General features: G+C 37.5%; 1 protein-coding gene and 1 gene segment (V, D, J or C); one reads left to right on the forward strand and one right to left on the reverse strand.

Moving 5' to 3' along the window:
• Window positions 1-323: 323 nt before the first annotated feature.
• On the forward strand, window positions 324-2,910 carry LOC309504933 (T cell receptor beta variable 29-1-like). The segment is given in 5 exons: window positions 324-471; window positions 852-1,223; window positions 1,980-2,090; window positions 2,508-2,578; window positions 2,854-2,910.
• Window positions 2,822-10,621, reverse strand: LOC309504928 (signal-regulatory protein beta-2-like). Of its 3 annotated transcripts, none has more exons than XM_082178241.1 (6): window positions 10,544-10,621; window positions 9,767-10,114; window positions 9,140-9,466; window positions 8,705-8,821; window positions 8,449-8,492; window positions 2,822-3,712 (listed from the first exon to the last, which is right to left on the reverse strand). In XM_082178241.1, exons 1-6 carry the CDS (start codon window positions 10,584-10,586, stop codon window positions 3,578-3,580), a joined length of 1,014 nt encoding a protein of 337 aa, XP_082034367.1. In that variant the 5' UTR covers window positions 10,587-10,621; the 3' UTR covers window positions 2,822-3,577. The 3 variants fall into 3 exon arrangements, with proteins under 3 accessions (XP_082034367.1, XP_082034369.1, XP_082034368.1); XM_082178242.1 differs by lacking the exon at window positions 2,822-3,712 and adding an exon at window positions 6,819-7,836; XM_082178243.1 differs by lacking the exon at window positions 8,449-8,492 and having other exon boundaries at window positions 3,593-3,712.
• Between the last annotated feature and the right edge of the window lie 7,830 nt (window positions 10,622-18,451).

Here is an 18,451-nt window from a genome sequence, read left to right on the forward strand (position 1 = left end):
TTTTAAAAATAAAAATAAATAACAGTATACTTTTTTTTCAAGACCATTCCTAAACATATAATGGCCTACAACACATTCAACTTTTTCTTTCTTTCTTTTATTTTTATTTTTAACAAAGATTATGTTTTAATATGTGGTGGTAGCTTTTGTTTCTTCTCAGTGAGGTAACTGAGTTCTATTTAATTTTAACTTCATACATTAACTTCATATTTCAGTCCAAGGTTGAATAGTAAAGAAAAAGCATGGCCTTTATATTTAATAATATATGTGCAATGGAAACTTGTGGTTTCCATTGAACACCTCCATCACACTTTGATCAGAGACCAGTGGCTGCAAAGATCTCTCACAGGTAAAACAGGAAGCCCACAGCAGCAAATGAGGTGTTATAATGTCTCATGTTTCGTTATATGAATGAATGTATGATGTTTTTCCAGATTATCGAGGCGGTTGTGGTGCTTTATCTTAACATGTGTAAGTGTTGTTTTACTATTTAAACTATGTCAGTTGTACAGCAGCAGTAGACTGTGAAACCTGAAAAAAGGGGCATTATGAAATTTATCTCTGCACTGTAAAACATTTTATGATCAATAAGTTATGACATGTTTTTACATTGCTTTAACTCATCAAGATAAGTCTATTACATTTTTAACTTTTTTTATGTTATACAAGATTCAACAGTTTTTTTTTTAAGTCGGTTTAATGTAATTTAAGTTTAAATGACTTAAACATCCAAGTTTGTTGTATTTGAGTGACTTTTTTTTATACAGTGTTCGGCTTAATTTTTAAAGGTACTGAATGTATACTAATGCTTGTAAATTTTGTGTGAATATTTTGTAATTTGTTTGTTTCAGATTTTACGCACTGCACGGTTCTCCATCAGCCAGACTCTGTTATCACAGTTGAATCTGGTGCCAATGTGACTCTGCAATGCTTTTTCACTGAAAACTACACTATCTATGACATGTTTTGGTACAAGCAAATCAAGGGCCAGCGGCCATGTGCTGTCGCTATGGCGAGAGTAGTTGCTGATCCCATTTTTTATAAAGGATATACAAACACACGCTTCAATATCAGCAGATCAAAGAAAAGACTTTCTCTTAGTATCATTAACACTAGTCATTGGGACGAGGGGGTCTATTACTGCGGAGTGGAGATTTTCTTTGATATTGAGTTTGGAAATGGAGTATTTTTGGCAGTTAATGTATCATCCTTTAACTATACAGGTGAGTTCTTGTTCTTTAGCTGAAATTAAATCATTTCTGATTTTTAAACAAGAACATAAATTGACTGTTTGTACTGAACTTGTCAGTTGATTAAAATTAAAACAAAATCTATATTTACTAGGAGTGTAACAATATATCATGTCACAATATATCGCAATACAAAAATGCAATAATATGTATCGTGGATAGTGGCAATATGTATTGTCTATAGTTCAGCCAAAATAAATTTCTGTGTGAGGAAAAAATTCAAGTTCTCAGAGTTTTAGTGTCAGTATACATTAATGTTGAATATAATGTATAATAATGCAATGGGGGAATATTTGTGTGTCCTGATAATGCCAAATGTCTTCTGTTACCAGTAAAAAGTGGCCTACATTATTTTAAATATATCTAGTGAGTGACAGAGTGAAAGCATATTCGTCTATAATAATTCAGTATTTTCAGCTTCAGAATCATGAATATCACCATTTTCCAGTGCATTGAGTTATCAGCACCAAGTCCAAGCCTATTCATTTACACCCACAATGTAATATAAAATTGATCATTTTAATCAACAGTACATTTTTGTTAACCTTCTACCATGTCAATAATATCGTATCGTGAGTTCAGTATCGTGATATGTATCGAATTGTGACATGAGGGTATCGTTACACCCCCAATATTTACATTGATTAAGTAATTCAGTGTGCATGTAAGAGTGATTTTAGTCAGAAAATGAATAAAAATCATAACTGCAATGTTCTGTTTGTTTTTTAGCTGTAAGTACAACAGAGAGTTGGATTGCAGTTGTCATCTTTCTGTGCAACATTATTGGAATATGTGCTGTGTGGATCATATGTCTCTGCATCAGGATTAGACAAGAAAAGGGTCTGTATTGCAATATTTTGTATTAGGCTATACATTACATATGTGACATCTTTTCCATACTATTCCTCCTATAACCTCCGTAAATATAGACCATATTTTGACATAATGATGTATGAACAGCAAAGAAATAACAATAAAACATTGTGCATATTAGACATTGTTTTGCACCATCTTCGGCTATCTTCTGCAGAAATGTCATTTGATTATCTTAAACATGATGCTTACAGTAAAAGTATGAGTAATACTTTCAAGAAATGACCTTTCAAAATAGGAGTAATCGTTAAATTTTATACCAAAAAAACCCTGAAAGGTATGTGCTTTAACTACATGACTGTTCATTTATAATATAAAAAACAGACCTGGCAGTCCTTAATCACTGATAAACAAAAAGTGATTCATATCTTTGTCTATTTATAGCTTTATCTTCCATTCCCAACCGGCCTCATAGAAACCACATGTCCATCCATATTGAAAATCCTGATGCAGAGGTAAAGTAAACTTTTTGTACATATCAAATCTCTGTTTGAAAGACTTTTTCAAATTTTCTAATTTCTAGAAACAAATGTTTCGGAGAAGCTTGTCATTTGAACCTGTCAATAACATCACAAAAACTGCTGCTTATGTACTTCAGTATTTTTTTTTAATCACTGTAAAATCACACCATAATGAGAGCTTTCATTTTAAAAGATTTGAAAATGTGTCCAATAAAACAGTAATTCCAAACTTTGCACTAGCTTATTGTATCTATTTATTTGTTTTACAGAGTCATACATCCAGTTTTTGAAGCTACAGTAATCAAGATCAAATCCTGAGGGGACAGTGATGCCTAATAAAAGACAATCATTCTCAAATGAAACATCCTGGTCAAAAAAAAAAAAAGGAAAAAATGGCCATATTCTACAATTCTACAACTCTACAAATATAGAATCTACTTGTCAACTGTGTTTGTGTAATGATTGTAATAGCAATAATTAATAGTAATAATTGTAATAGTTGGACGATGACATAATTTTTTGCAGAACTGCTTTATAGATCGAATGAGCTAATTTAATAACGGATGATCTTTCCAACGGAACTAAATCAACACTGAATTGACTAAAGCTGAACAACAGCAGAAATGCATCATTATTTTCCTGTTATCACTGCAAAGCTGCTTTTAAATCTGTATTGTATAAAGCGCTATAAATAAAGGTGACTTGACCTTCAATTATGATTATGATTCATAACAGTTATAATATGTTCCATTAAAAGGATTGCAATATGTATTATTATTATTTACCATTAAGTTCTAATGGGGGGGGGGGATAAAAATATAAAGTTTTAATGATCACAATTGTGTGAATTTAAATATGTTTTTACAAAATTAGATACAGTAATAGAATTTGCAAAAAGTTAGACACTGTTAGTTAGTAAATTAATTGCAACAAAAAAAGTGTAGCGCAACTTAAATTTGCTGTCTGATATATTCTAGGTATTTTTGTACTCAACTATATATGGTCAGTGGGGTTATTGATCTGGTTGAAAACACTGTCTTGAGGTGTTTCCCCCTTCCTTCGGACTCTTCTGTTTTTCCCCTCGTTAAAATGCAATGCAGCATAATTCAATTCCACTGCATCATGGTCCTATGAGAGCCACAGAAAGAAAGATTCGATTAAAGGAAAATATGAAAGTGTGTGTGTGTGTGTGTGTGTGTGTGTGTGTGTGTGTGTGTGTGTGTGTGTGTGTGTGTGTGTGTGTGTGTGTGTGTGTGTGTGTGTGTGTGTGTGTGTGTGTGTGTGTGTGTGTGTGTGTGTGTGTGTGTGTGTGTGTGTGTGTGTGTGTGTGTGTGTGTGTGTGTGTGTGTGTGTGTGTGTGTGTGTGTGTGTGTGTGTGTGTGTGTGTGTGTGTGTGTGTGTGTGTGTGTGTGTGTGTCACGGTTCTGTACGAGTTCGGTACAATGGAGGGAAAAGCAAAACAAAAATGCAGAAGGCTTGTGCATGTCTCAGGCTGTCCCACCAAAGGAAAATAAATGACTTAAGCCTTGAATTTTTTAATAAGTTTTATTAATAAAGCAAAGGCATAGAACCAGTTTATTTGTAGTGCACTGACAATAGTTTTATATAATTAGTTTATTAATTAAATTAATAAAAAGACAAAAAGACCTTGAGATATGTTTGGTAATTGTACCTGAATGAATTGAAAATTAATTTGCTAAATTTCAGATTAATATATTTGTTTTCCTTAAAATTTTAATTAACAGTAACTTAAACACTTTGCAGTTTGAATGATGTCCTGTATAAACAAAATTGTATGTTTCCACTGTTAGATCGCACCCGCGCCTCACACACACGCACACAAATATAAGTAAACACATTGCGACTTTTCGATCGCGCCCGCGCCCCCCTCTCTCTCTCTCTCTCTCTCTCTCTCTCTCTCTATTATATATATATATATATATATATATATATATATATATATATTCAGCATTGCAATCTTAGCCCGCTTCAGAGCTAAGGCAGGGCTACGGATTAGGTGTCCCTAAATAACCTGCGTATCTAACAGTAGTTCCGCATTACATTAATTAATTTGCACGCAAGTTTTATTTATTTTTATACCGTGTATTCTCTGTGTAAATTTAAGCACCGAACCATGACGCCCGTACCGTTTTGGTTCAATACGAATACATGTAGCCTACCATTCCACCCCTAGTGTGAACATGTTTTTCTATTCCGGTGTGGACTTCACCCTGAATGCACACAGACTCATGATGACTTGTGTCACCGTGGAGACCTAAATTGAGGTCCCCATGAGGAAACAAGCTTATAAATCATACAGAATTATGTTTTTTTTTTAAATGTAAAAATGCAGAAAGTTCCACTTCAAAAGCTACTCTCAATGCTGTGCTTGATTTTAAGCTCTATGGGGGGAAACGTCTTTGTTTGATCGGTTGTGAACGTGTGGCAAACACGCCTAAAAATTTGTCTAACCTCTGATGATGACGTCAGCGGAATGCAGACGCCAGAGGCTATAAATAGATGTGTGACATGTGCGCTCATCAGGTTCTTTTGTCTTGAGAACCGCATTGTGTGCCGTGTGTGCTATTCAAACCTCTTCTCAAACTATCCCTTTTGCTAGAAGTAAGTTTTGTCAGGAATAAAGCCTTTCTCGCTCTCTTTCTCTACAACAAAAAAGAAAAGAGTTGAAAAAAAAGAATCATATCGAGAATGAATGGCGAGTGCAAGCATTGTGAGTTGCCCTCCATTAAAGTGCTTCACGCTAGTCTCACATATCGCAAGTCGATCTGGCTGAGGAGCGGGAGACCCTTTCTCTCCTTCTCTTTTTAGATCGCGTTGTCCTCCCGTCATCTGCTGAAGCACGCCTCTGCACTTCTTCAGAGCGGGCTGAGGATGTACTGTAGGTTCTCTGCCTGTTAAAAATCAGGTTCTTCCATTCGGCCTAGCCTTATCACCCCGCACATACACAAAATCCATGGATGCTGCTTTGGCTCCATTGCGATGCCAGGACATCCCCATTTTAAATTACATAGACGACTGGTTGATTTTGTCCCAGTCTCAAAAGCTTGCGCTCCAACATTGGATGTCATCTCATCTTGTGTATCTGAGGTTGAGACTCAGAGGTTGAGGTTCTCTCCGGCCCAGAGAACTATGTATTTAGGGGTTGTATGGGATTCGGTCACCATGCGGGCACAACTGTCTCCCTCACATGTCGAGTCCATCTTAAACACCCTGATCGATATTATGCTAGGTCAGGAAATTACTTTCCATCACTTTCAAAGAGTTCTAGGTCTTATGGCAGCTGTGTCCACGGTGATACCTGTGGCTCAGAGTCAGGGGATTTCATCCAAGGGCTAATCCCCAGAGGCAAATAAGGGTAAGGGCACACGCAGAATGCTTCGTGCCATGCTTATGGTAAGCGCACGTGCTGAGCACTTCGTGCTGAGCACCTGTCCCTCAGGGCGATTTACATTTCCAGAAGCATGAATGTGGGAGCAGATCTATTGTCCAGAAACGGGGATTGGAAGCTCCATCCCGTTGTAGTCAGTCAGATCTGGAAAAGATTTTACGAAGCAGAGGTGGACCTCTTCGCTTCAGAAGAAACAGCGCAGTGTCCCCTGTACTTCTCGCTGACTCGTCCAGCCCACCTGGGTCTGGAAGGCATGGCCCATACCCAGGAAGCATCTAAACACATTTCCACTGATCGCTCTGCTCCCGAGAGTCCTGGCTAAGGTCCGTCAACAAGGGTCATGCCTATTGCTGATATCGCCTCGTTGGCCGACTAGAGTCTGGTTCTCAGAAATAATATCGTCACCTACCTAAAATAATTGCCTAAGTCATTTTTTGGACAAAAATGATTTTCTTTGCAGAAGTCATCTTCCCATGATGCTGGCCACCTCTGGTAAAATTGCCCAAATCCTCAGTTGAACAGATCATGCAATTCTACCCCTGTAGTATAATGGCCTATGTCAAGAGTGCTAAGTCAAAAGACAATGAGACTTAGGCAATTTTACAAGCTTTTCAAGATGGCAGTTGCATCAAGAAGAAAGAAAATCTACTCGGCCTCTGAAGTTAGGTTCAGTTTTTTGTGTTTTCTGAGAAACCTGAAAAAATGACTTGGGCAATTATTTTAGGAAGGTGACGATATTTCTTCTTGACAGCTTGCTGTGGGCGATACCGAACATGGAATTATGGAACCCGAGTTATGGAATCTTCATGTTTGGCCCCTGAGAGACCATTCCGAGTGCTAGGGCTCCCTCCACTAGAAGAATGTACGCCCTTAAGGGGCTCGTCTTTGAAAGATGATGTACTATACATCATACAGACCCAGTCCACAGCCAGATTGCTTCAGTGCTGGAGTTTAAGCAGGAAAAGTTGTCAGCAGGCACATGTTCTGCTACTTTCTGAGTATCTGTGGCCGCCGTTTCAGCTTGCCACGCTCTGACTGACGGGGTTTCAGTGGGGAAACACTGAAACCCCTTTGAACCACTAGAGTCAGCGCCGGTTAAGCTTCTCACTCTACAGATGTTTTTCCTTATGGCTATCTCATCACTAGAGAGGATAGGGGATTTGCAGGCTCTGTCTTTTTCGTCATCCTGCTTAGACTTTGCCCCTGGACTGGTCAAGGCTATTTTGCACCCTCATCCAACTGTCTTCCAAAAGTAAAAAATTTTACCGTACATCCGGTCATTCTTGAAGCCTTCTGTCCCCCACGCCGGAGCAGGAGAAACTCTACTTACTGTGTCCAGTTCATGCTCTTCCGATTTATGTCCACCGCACTGTCTAGCCAGTGGCGTAAGTCAGAGCAGATGTTCATTTGTTATGGGGGCCGTAACCGGGGGGCGGCCGCCACAAAGCAAAATATGTCTAGCCTATGAGGCACGCGTTCAAGCTTTGCCTCTAGGCATTAGGGCTCAATCTACCAGAGGAGTTGCATCCTCCAGGGCTTTAGCAAGAGGCGTCCCCTTGCAGCAAGTATGTGATGTGGCAAGCTGGTCCTCTATGCACACATTTATTAGATTCTATAATTAGATTAGTTTGGATGTTAACGTACTATGGGCTTTCACATTCTTGAGTAGACATCCCAGGCTCATGTCTGAGGCCGTTCTCGTGTTTGTGCACACACACAACACACGTGTTCACAACCGGTCAAACGAAGACGTTTTTCCCTTATAGCACTTAAAATCAAGCGCAGCATCTCGTTCCCGCTTTTTCAGGTAACAGGGTTACAGTCAAGTAACCCGAGATATTTTCTGTGATGGGTAGGTTTAGGGATGGATAGGGTTAGTGTAAAGTGATAGAATATACAGTTTGTACAGTATAAAAACCATTACGTCTAGGGAAAGTCCACGTAAAACATGAAAACCCAACGTATGTAATGTACAATTTGTACAAAATTAAATTAAATTAGAAACTTAAAATTCAATAATTGCATAATAAGAAATTATCGGTAACACTTTACAATAAGGTTCCATTTGTTAACATTAGTTAACTATGTTAGTTAACATAAACAATAAAAATACTTTTATACTAAATTATTAATTAATCTTATATTAACCTCAACATTTACTAATACATTATTCAAATCAAAAGTTGTATCTGTTAATATTATTTAATAGACCTGAGCTAACAATAACAAGGAACAGTTGTCCTTTTATTAACAAACGTTAACAAATATTTTAATATTAATATTTTAAATATTGTAACAAATTTATTGTTAATTTTTAATGTCAGTTAATGTTTATTTTTCAATGTCAGTTAATGCATTAACTAACATTAATTATTGGAACCTTATTGTAAAATGTTACCATATTATCTTATTAAATACATGAAACAATGAATCAAAATTAATTTATGATGCACACCTGACTGTTGGGGTGTTCTTTTTCAGTGTCTTTTAGCCCTTTTTCTGGTTGAAAGACAAAAAAAACATATGTTATAATGGAAGCCTGTGTTATAAAAAAAGATTTGGACGGATATTTAAAAAAAAACTTTGCGCCATGTGGTAATATCTAAATAAAGATTTGAATAGGTCAGATCAAGGAAAAAAACTTCCTACAAATACAATACTAGTCATTATTACTAATAATTTTTAGAGACAAATTAAATCAATATGCTCACCTTTGTTGCAGTAATATTTTTCCTTTTTATGACTTAAAATAGCTTGTGCAGTGATCACAACCACACAAACACCCAATAACACACTCAAGATCATCACCAGAGGATCCACTGGCTTTACTGTAGGACAGTAAGACAAAACACATTGTGATGTGATGTGGAGATGTACATTTATCATTTATATTATATATTTAAAAGACTTGCATGAATATAATATTACATGCATTTAAATATAACGTTTGCTTTTTGTTATACACAGACATTCCCCATATTTTGTTAATTGTCATAGAGATGCTCTCTATTTTTCTTCATCAAAAAGCATGTGCAAAAATAATATTATTTAAAAAGAGCAACTCAACCATTTATTATGAAACTAAATATTATAATGTTTCCTACAAAATAGTAAAATGCATGAAAAGAAAATAATTAGGCACTTACCCATATTTAATTTTGTCCCATTTCCAAACAGAATTTTTCCACAAGCGACTACAGCACAGTAATAAGTTCCAGTGTCCACTTGACTGACTATGTTCTTGGACAGACTGAATGTGCAGTTCTGAGCAGAATCAGTCTCACTCTTATTCTGAGTGTAGAGGATTTCTGATTTTCCGGATTCAGATCTGAACCAGAACATTCTGATATCAGCGGTGTTGTATTCAGACAGCACAGAGCACATCAGGGTCACGGTGTCTCCAGAGTGGACCATCGCTGATTCGGGATGCTGAATAACAGACACGTTGGATTTATATTGGTTGTTTTGTGAGCCTAAATAGACATGGAGACATTTTATGCAAAGGACTATATCTGAAATATACAAAGTCACATGTTAAATCAAAGGTCTTATTTTTCTGATGATTTTAGAATATAAAATAATTTAGAATATATTATTGCAAATAATCATAACAAATAATCTCTCAAATAGACTCTGTTCACAGTGTCCAAATTTATTTGTTTACTGTGGATTTTTTTCCCCTTAAAATAATGGTTGTAAGAAATACCATTTTAAAAGTTGACTACATCACATTTGAATCTTAAATAAATTTACTCGAGGATAAAAACACAAACCTTTTAAAGCTAAATATGTGCCTTCAGCAAAAATTGATTCATACTTTCTCCAGCCACAGTAATACATTGCTTCATCAGATGAAGTGACATTTGAAATCGTTAAATGACATTTGCTTGAGTCTGTCTCAATGCTAAAACGTGAGGATTCAAAACTGTTGAAAAAATGAGGGATTTTGGCTAATTTCTGCACCATTGCAACTGCTTGTGGTTGGTGTCCAGAATTTTGCTTGTACCAAGAAATTGGATCACTGTGATCTTTCAGAATAAAGCAACGTAGAGTAACATCGTCCCCAATAGAGACCAACATTACTCGATCCGGTTGAGAAACAACCTCTGAATGTGTTGAGTCTATAGGGAGAAAAAGAGTAAATATGAAAATAATGTTAATTCATCTGTATGAGAAAGCTTTACATATTAGTCTCACTTCAGAAAACCATGTCATTGTGAAAACATGTATTCCATCTTAAATTTAAATGTAAAGTATTTTTAAGTTTATAAAGCCCCAAAAGACTTAAACTATATGTAATTATTTATTAAATAAATAATTTATCATTTCAATAGGCAAATAAATACAATATGCAAAACAAAGAAAATTGTTTAAGGTAATAAATTATTTGAATAAAATCATTGCGGATGACAAAATGATTATGTAGAAAAGTTCTATGCAGGGATGAAATAGCATTTAAATAAGTATCTGTAAAATTGGAGGTGACTTGTCTGTTAAAGAAAATCATTGACAATCAAGTAACGCATTTAGATACAGTATTCTACACTTACACATCTCACTTAGAAGCATGACAGAAATCCAAATAATCATCATCGTCTCCACAGTATTTGAGTGATTGGCTTGCCTTGATAAACTGCTGCCAGATTATACTGTACACCTCTGTGTCTTTCTTTTTGTGACATCACAGACTTCCTGTAACCTTTTCTCGAAAAATGTCCAGACCACAACAACTGTACAGCACAATTTAATGGTAAAATATGGATAACTGCTAAATTAAGAGATACAAACATTGTGAAAGTCAACTAAATCACTTTGATTTCGTGAGAATTGCAAGTGTTTATAAAAAAAATAAAAAGTTTATTTAATATGTCCTTGTTTCAGTGTAATTATACATTTATGTACTGAGTAATATTAATTAACTTGTACTTACTATAGGGTTACGGTTAGGATTTGAGTTCGGTTTAGGGTTTGTTGCATGTATTTGCATAATTTATAGTTATGCAATAATTTATAGGTAGGCATAATTTATTGGTAGTAGCCTAACTACATGTAAAAGGGACACTTTAAAATAAAATGTTAGCAAAAAAAAATTCAAGACGTAATGTTTGGAGATTACATGCGGTCACTTTCCCTTTTTTCTTGCAAACTCTTTTTGGTGGACACCCCATCCACATCTGTCTTCTTTTCTTTATATTCCTTTATATGACGTAAACACGCATGGACGAGTGGCAAAAGTTTGCAGTTTCCCACAAAATCCGTCCTGTAAGAAAAAATGATGTGGACGTCGAAGATCTCAAAAATGAAGTTTATTACAGCGCATAGCAGTGGCAAAGTACACGAAGCGTCAGAATGAACACAGATAACAATCTCTGCTCAAGCATTTGATCACATCCGTCTTCCCTCTCAGCATGTAAATGAAGCTCTGTCTTAGTCTTAAATGTAAACTGAGGATAACAATGAAAGTGATAGCATTCTGTTCCCACATCTTCGATATTCTTTCAATAAGAACAGCCAAATGTTGAGGTGATAACTGATAAGATCGTTTGAAATCCCTGTATTCAGGATGGTTCTTGATTGCCCGCTACCGCTCCCACGCTTTCAGTGTTCACTGATCACATATAACCACACACACAACCAGGGGTGCCACTAAGGGGGAGAAAGTTAGGACGATTCTAAGGGCCCATACTTTTAGGGCCCCCAGAGATCGATTTTATTAATGTAATGGGTGCGGTAGGGGGCCCAACCTCATATTCTTTCATAGGGCCCAACATTTCTAGCGGCGCCCCTGCACACAACCACACTCATACAGCCCCTGTTGTATGAATAATTCAAATATTTAAATTAGTTGTAGGCGATACCTGAGATTTAAATGAAAACCACAAAAACATGCAATTTGGTTAAAATTATTTTCCTAATATCTGCTTCTCTTACCTCCCTAAAAATGGTTTAGTCCGATCTAAAGTATTTAATAATTATTCAGTCAGTGACAAACATCAGATGGACCCAATAAAATTGTAAGATCTATATAATTCCCACCGTCATTATATAGATCAGTGGTCCCACCCCAGCTCGTGAACAGAACCAATCAGAGTTGAGGCGGCAGTGCCTGAAGTTAACGATGAACTTGGTGGAAGAGCAGGAGACTAATTGACTGAAAAATGTCGGGGAAAAGAAAACATAAATCAGGGTACCAGAAACGCCATGAAAGAGGGAGGCCAGGAGAGTTGTTGCATCCCATTCGATCAAGACGTTCTTAAAGACAGGTTGTATTGTTAATTACAACCTGTCTTTGACAGGTATTTTGACAGGTACAAGTATTTGACAGGTAACTGTCAAATACTGATGATGTATTTATTACATTAAGAAAACACGAATACAACACACTGCACTTGAATGAATACATTTATTAGCTTTATTTAATAATATTACCAGTTCCATAATGTCTTTATTAAAAAAATAAGACAATAAATGATTTTATTTTTTACATTTGACTGTATTCTTGTCAATTTCTAAATGTTTACTTTTTGATTTATGAATTATAACAGACTGATGGGGAAAAAAAACATTATTTTGCTGTTACTTTTTTAGAATTGGTTTTATTATTATTTAACAATTTCTTGCTTTTTGTTAGTTTTTATTAATTGCAATTTTATATAAACATTTAACTTTTAAAATAAAGTAAAATAAAAAATGTACAACAACATCACCATCTGTTATATGCAGGCCTCCATGCTCATCTATTGTACAGAATATGATATTGTTGGAGGGTAGTGGAGGCCCACATCAATATTTTTTCAGGGGGCCCCAAATCCTCTAGCTACGGCCCCACTCCGGTGATACTATTTACATATTACTGAGATCAGAAGGAATTGTCTCTATGATAAATAAGCTCTTTTTAGGGAAGGAGCATATTTAAATATATATATATGACTAAATGTAAATGTAAACTTTCACTCCAATATATATATATATATATATATATATATATATATATATATATATATATATATATATTGGAGTGAAAGTTTACATTTACATTTAGTCATTTAGCAGACGCTTTTATCCAAAGCGACTTACAGATTAGGACTAAATTAAGCGAGTCATCATGAAGAGGCAAAAACAACACAAGTAGTGCCCAAAAAACAAAGTTCAGGCATTATTCAGAGTAGCATAAACCCGACAAGTGAGGTTTTAAAGGGAAGGGGAAGGAATTTCTTTTTCTTTTTTTTTTATAAGGTTAAGTGCTCACGGAAGAGATGGGTTTTCAGCTGTCTTTTGAATGTTGTCAGGGATTCTGCATTCCGGATGAGGGTGGGGAGAGCGTTCCACCAGCATGGAACTGTGAATGAGAATGTTCTGGAAAGTGATTTTGTGGCTTTCTGTGATGGAACCACGAGACGTCGCTCTTGGATCAGAGCAGGCTATAATTCCTTACAGTCTCAACATAATTAAATCATTCTTTTAGGCTTACCATGGTGATTTAGGGTAAGGCAGAAACACAGGTTGAAAGATGGTTTAAAAAAAAAAAAAGTGTAGTGTAGCAAACATCATGTAAATATGTACCTTACGCCATAAGAGAAAGTTGCTTATGACTTGAGTTTCTGCCAGAGAACACTGCTTGTGACATTTAATGCATAAGCGACCTTTATAAAGGAGTGCACATGTGGGAAAACGTTGGAGAACAAATAGGGTGCTTCTCAGACGGAACCGGCTGCATCCTAATACATTATTGGCAGTTGTCACAGGAGACGGTAGATAAAGGAGACTGAGGAAATAATAGTCTTTAATAATGAATACAACTCGGGAGAACACAACCACAACAAATATTGACGATACAGGACAAGGAACTAAGGATAACTCAGGTCTTATAAACACAAGAGGTAATCGGGGCAGAAACAGAACATGTGTTGGGAACTATGACAACCAACGAGACTAATTAGTGAACTAAGGCAAACGAAATAACAGAAACTGAGCATACATGTTACACAGTTTAGTTAAGTAATACATTTTTTCATCAAAACAAAAGATAACATGTAGGCCTATGCCTTCATCTCTAAAAAAAAAAAATATTTTTGTCTTACATTTCATGATGATCTCAAACAAGCTCGGTGCCAACCTGTTTTCTGTCAGTTCTTTTTTGTGAATTGGAATGTGTCAATCCTTAAAATTAAGACAACCTTCGACGAGATATGCAGCCTTACTAGGAAACAGCCTTCCATTTCAGAAGCACCCTATAGGCTAACGCAGTGGTTCCAGGGGGTCAATCCAGCGCTTGAATTCCGTACCACCCCCGGGAGCCGCCATTGGCTAACAAGCCTTCACCTGCTGTTAGCATCCCATTGACTCCCATTCATTTTTGCGTCACTTTGACAGCGAATAACTTTACATCTGAGGCGTTTAAAGACTCCATTTGTCCATTGTTTATTTCTAAAGAAACACGACAATCTATAAAAGGCTCCATTACCTTGTATCTTACGTTATGGCCCCGTAGATGCAGTTTTTGTAAAAATAGGCTAACGATTGCGTCATAACCACGCGACTCTCTGGAAATTACCGTATGCAGGAGGAGAAGCTCGCAGTCAATTGGGGGGACGTGGAGGCATAAAGTCAAGGGAGAAGCCCATAGAGTCATAAAGTTTCTCCTGCTCCTAGCTCATGGACAGCTCCTACTCACACTCTCCGTCTCTGCAAGATTCGGAAGGGAATGATTCAGATTTCGCTTGGCACAGCTACTAAAAAACGTACAACTGTCAGACAGGCTGCTCACGTCACATCCACGTCGTCAAGCTCAGTTTGAGTCTGCGCAGTACGCTCAACCATCAGGAAGTGAGTGCTTCTAATGTTCTTCACTTTTCTCCGTTGAAACCTATGGGGTCGCTGTGTCCAGTTTATATACTGTCTATGAGTGGTTCCCAATCCTGGTCCTGGAGTACCCCTAAGCCCTAACACTGCACATTTTTTATATCTTTCATATCTAACACACATATTTGAGGTCTTGGAGTCTTTACTAATGAGCTGATGAGTTGAATCAGTGGCGTCATGCCCATTCAAAGTGAGGGGGCACGTGCCCCCTCAGATTTTTCCTCCCTGATAATTTTTTTGTCACAACTTTATTCCTATTATGCTCCATAATATACCAGAGCCTATAACGACTCAAGTGTATTCTTCTGGATGTGTAATAAATCGGTCAGCAATGCATCAGCCCGCCCCTTTTTCCTAATATGGTGTCTGTCAAATCTACGCGCATAGCGCTCTAGAATCTTTGCTGTGTATGTTCAAGCAACTCGCTCGTCTCGCACGTTGAGCTGGCAATGTTTTACAGATGGTCTTGAAGTGGTAAGTGGGCAAAGCAACAAATCGGCATTGAATTAGTTATCGGATGATATTAAAAGGTAGTGGGATTATTTGTGGTTGACCTGGAAATTTTAACTTGTTCAAAAAGTTATGGATTTGATATTAGCTGCGAATTCAGAGCATTAACTTAAGTTGTGTCAGTGTAACGTTATCGATAGCTAGCCTAGTCTAACCGTAAACTAGTTGGCTAACGTTACTGCCATACAAAGCCATAGTAACGTTATCTGATCGGTTTTGATTACTTTTTTACATTTCTGTCAAATATTAACCATTTTCAAATAAACGGGGTAGTGTTAACCTTATTCAGCTCTGAAATCTGTCAAACTTCTTTCAAAGTCCTTCATCACATATTAATATTAAAATAACTTAATTTCAGAGCACCAAAAAGTCGACAGACCTCAGCACCTTTATGTACCTTTAATGTAAGATCGTTCTTAGGTCACATACCAATTATCATAACATAAAAACTGCAATGGTACTGTTTTTAAAATAATGTGTAGTAGGCCTAAGTGTACAGTAAGTGTGTGTGTAAACATGCTTTAATGAAGTAGACTTCAAAAGCTTTTGAATTTGAGCTTACAGTTCTTTCATCAACCTGTCTTTTACATAAACTTACGAAATAGATACTTTACCTTAGTCCTCAGATAGAGGAGGGTTGCTGCTAGCTCCGTTAAGGTATTTCTGTCCCTCCCAAACTGCATTGAAATGGTATGTTTAGCAGCCAGAATTTAAAAATGTTCAGGGGGAGAAACCCCCTGACCCCTCCTAACATGATCCATATCACCCGTCAGAAAACAATTGCAACGTCTCAGATTGTGCCCCCCCAGAATTTTGGCTTGCATGACGCCCCTGAGTTGAATCAGGTGTTTTTGATTAGGGAGATCTCAAAATGTGCAGTGCTGGGGGGTACTCAGGGTTGGGGAACACTGGGCTAACGCAAAAGTGTGGAGAAAGTTGCTTATACTGACGACACATGCGTGTATACGAGATTTAAAATGTGCCACTTAAAGAGTGCATAGGCTACTTAAACAGATTTTGTGCAAAAAAAAAAAATGGTTTTCTGGTGGTCTGCATGTAAACAGATCAGTATATTTATATCTCTCTCTCTCTCTCTGGCAAAACTCTCTCTCTCAAAACAAGCCAGCATGTGACACCACACTCAGACAGCTTTACTGTGAAAATAAATTCTCACTTTGCACAGCCGTGATTATGATGCAACTGGGAGTGATATTTTAATTGCATGTCATCTAAATATATTGCTACTAGCTAATTCTGCACAGTCCGCCCTAAAAGTAAAATGAAATCATTTAAAGTAATCATCATTTTAAAGGGTGGCTTGCCTGCTTCAGGTTGGTGGAGAGTTCCTGTCTCAAGTGGAGGATTTCAAGTATCTTGGGGTCTTGTTCAAGAGTGCGGGAAGAATGGAACGGGAGATTGACAGACGGATCAGACGGGTCGATGTACCGGTCTGTCGTGGTGAAGAAAGAGCTGAGCTGCAAGGCGAAGCTGTCAGTTCACCGGTCAATCTACGTTACTACTTTCACCTATGGTCATGAGCTGTGGGTCATGACCGAAAGGACAAGATCCCGGATACAGGCGGCCGAAATTAGCTTTCTCCGCAGGGTGGCTGGGCACTCCCTTAGAGATAGGGTGAGAAGCTCGGTCACTCGGGAGGAGCTCATCTTAGAGCCGCTGCTCCTCCACATCGAGAGGGGCCAGCTGAGGTGGCTCGGGCATCTGTTCCGGATGCCTCCTGGACGCCTTCCCGGGGAGGTGTTCCGGGCACGTCCCACTGGCAGGAGACCCCGGGGAAGACCTAGGACACGCTGGAGGATTATGTCTCCCGGCTGGCCTGGGAATGCCGCAGTATCCCCCCGGAAGAGCTGGAGGAAGTGTCTAGTGAAGGGGGTGGATTGGAATCCACTGCTGCTTCAATGTATATGTAATGAGTGATTATAATCAAGGTATTAATCAATATTTAAGAGTTGAATGACTTCTCTGGAGATTTTACTTTGTTATAGAAGTTACCAGTGTGATTACTGAAATGTACTTTTCATGTATTCTTTAATGTCTATATTTGATATTTGAATGCAGTAACATTGCTTGCCTATTTATTCCGGCTTCCAGAAATGAAATGGGGACATGTTTTGTGTTTGAGAAAAGGTCTTCAACGTGTTAAAACATATAGGGGTCATTGAAGTCTATAGTTTAAGGGACCATTTCTCAGTTAAAGCCTATATTTTCCATTTAGACTAAAGTGTCCTATCCTGAGAGAAAGAACTTATCTTGATGTTTTCAGACGAGACTCCTGTTTATAGTTAGAGCCTGGCCAAATCCAACCTTGGAAAAGATGTGTGTCGGTGTGTGTGTTAGTCTTCTTGCTTACAGGTTACGGAACCACTGGCATTGTTGGAGATTGACTGAGTTGTTGTTCGAGACATGCTGGCACCCAGCAACCCAAATCTGCAACCTGGAAGGTCACGACGTGTCTAACTTCAGGGTCTGAATGTCAGCTGCATAATCTATGGAGATACATGCTTCAGTCTATCTGTATATGTGTGGAAAATGTTTATCTATTTCTTAGCCAATGAGAATCATTCAACCTGTAAGCAATGACGTAGCTTAGACCTTGGAAATGGTATAACTGCTGTGATCTTTGTAACTGTAAGCGGGGCGGCCTACAAACTCCTGTGTGAGTCTTGAAGCTGACTTCTGCTCATGAAACGGCAAACTATCTTCAGTAAAACTTTTCTTCATATTTTTATAATTCTGACTCCGTGTCTTCTTTCAAACATCTGGTCCTTGGGTCCTAAACTGTTAACCCCTAACACTAGGGAGAGGGAAGTCTGGGCGTCTCTGCCCCCGCGACCTGGCACCGGATAAGCGGAAGAAGATGATGATGATCATTTTAAAGTAACCTATAAAAAAAAAAAAAAATGGATGCATTGTTTTTGTCTACTGTCACAACGTTGTGGGTAAACAGATCTTTGTTTTACATATCAAAAGATAACTGGTGAGGTGAGGAGGACAGGCCTTTTTTTTTTTTAAGTATCTCAACCAATGGTGATTAATTTGGTTACCAGTGTGGTTAGTACAGGAAGTAT

This window comes from Leuciscus leuciscus (assembly GCF_965113295.1).
Source record: "Leuciscus leuciscus genome assembly, chromosome: 8".
NCBI lineage: Eukaryota > Metazoa > Chordata > Actinopteri > Cypriniformes > Leuciscidae > Leuciscus > Leuciscus leuciscus.

Excerpts from the sequence above, each read along its gene's own strand:
- LOC309504928 (XM_082178241.1), bottom strand. The coding sequence starts at position 10,586 with ATGATGATTATTTGGATTTCTGTCATGCTTCTAAGTGAGATGT. Across the intron at positions 8,822-9,139 it reads TGGGACAAAATTAAATATGG|TAAAGCCAGTGGATCCTCTG; the intron begins GTAAGTGCCTAA and ends ACTGTCCTACAG. Across the intron at positions 3,713-8,448 it reads AAGAACACCCCAACAGTCAG|GACCATGATGCAGTGGAATT; the intron begins GTGTGCATCATA and ends TGGCTCTCATAG.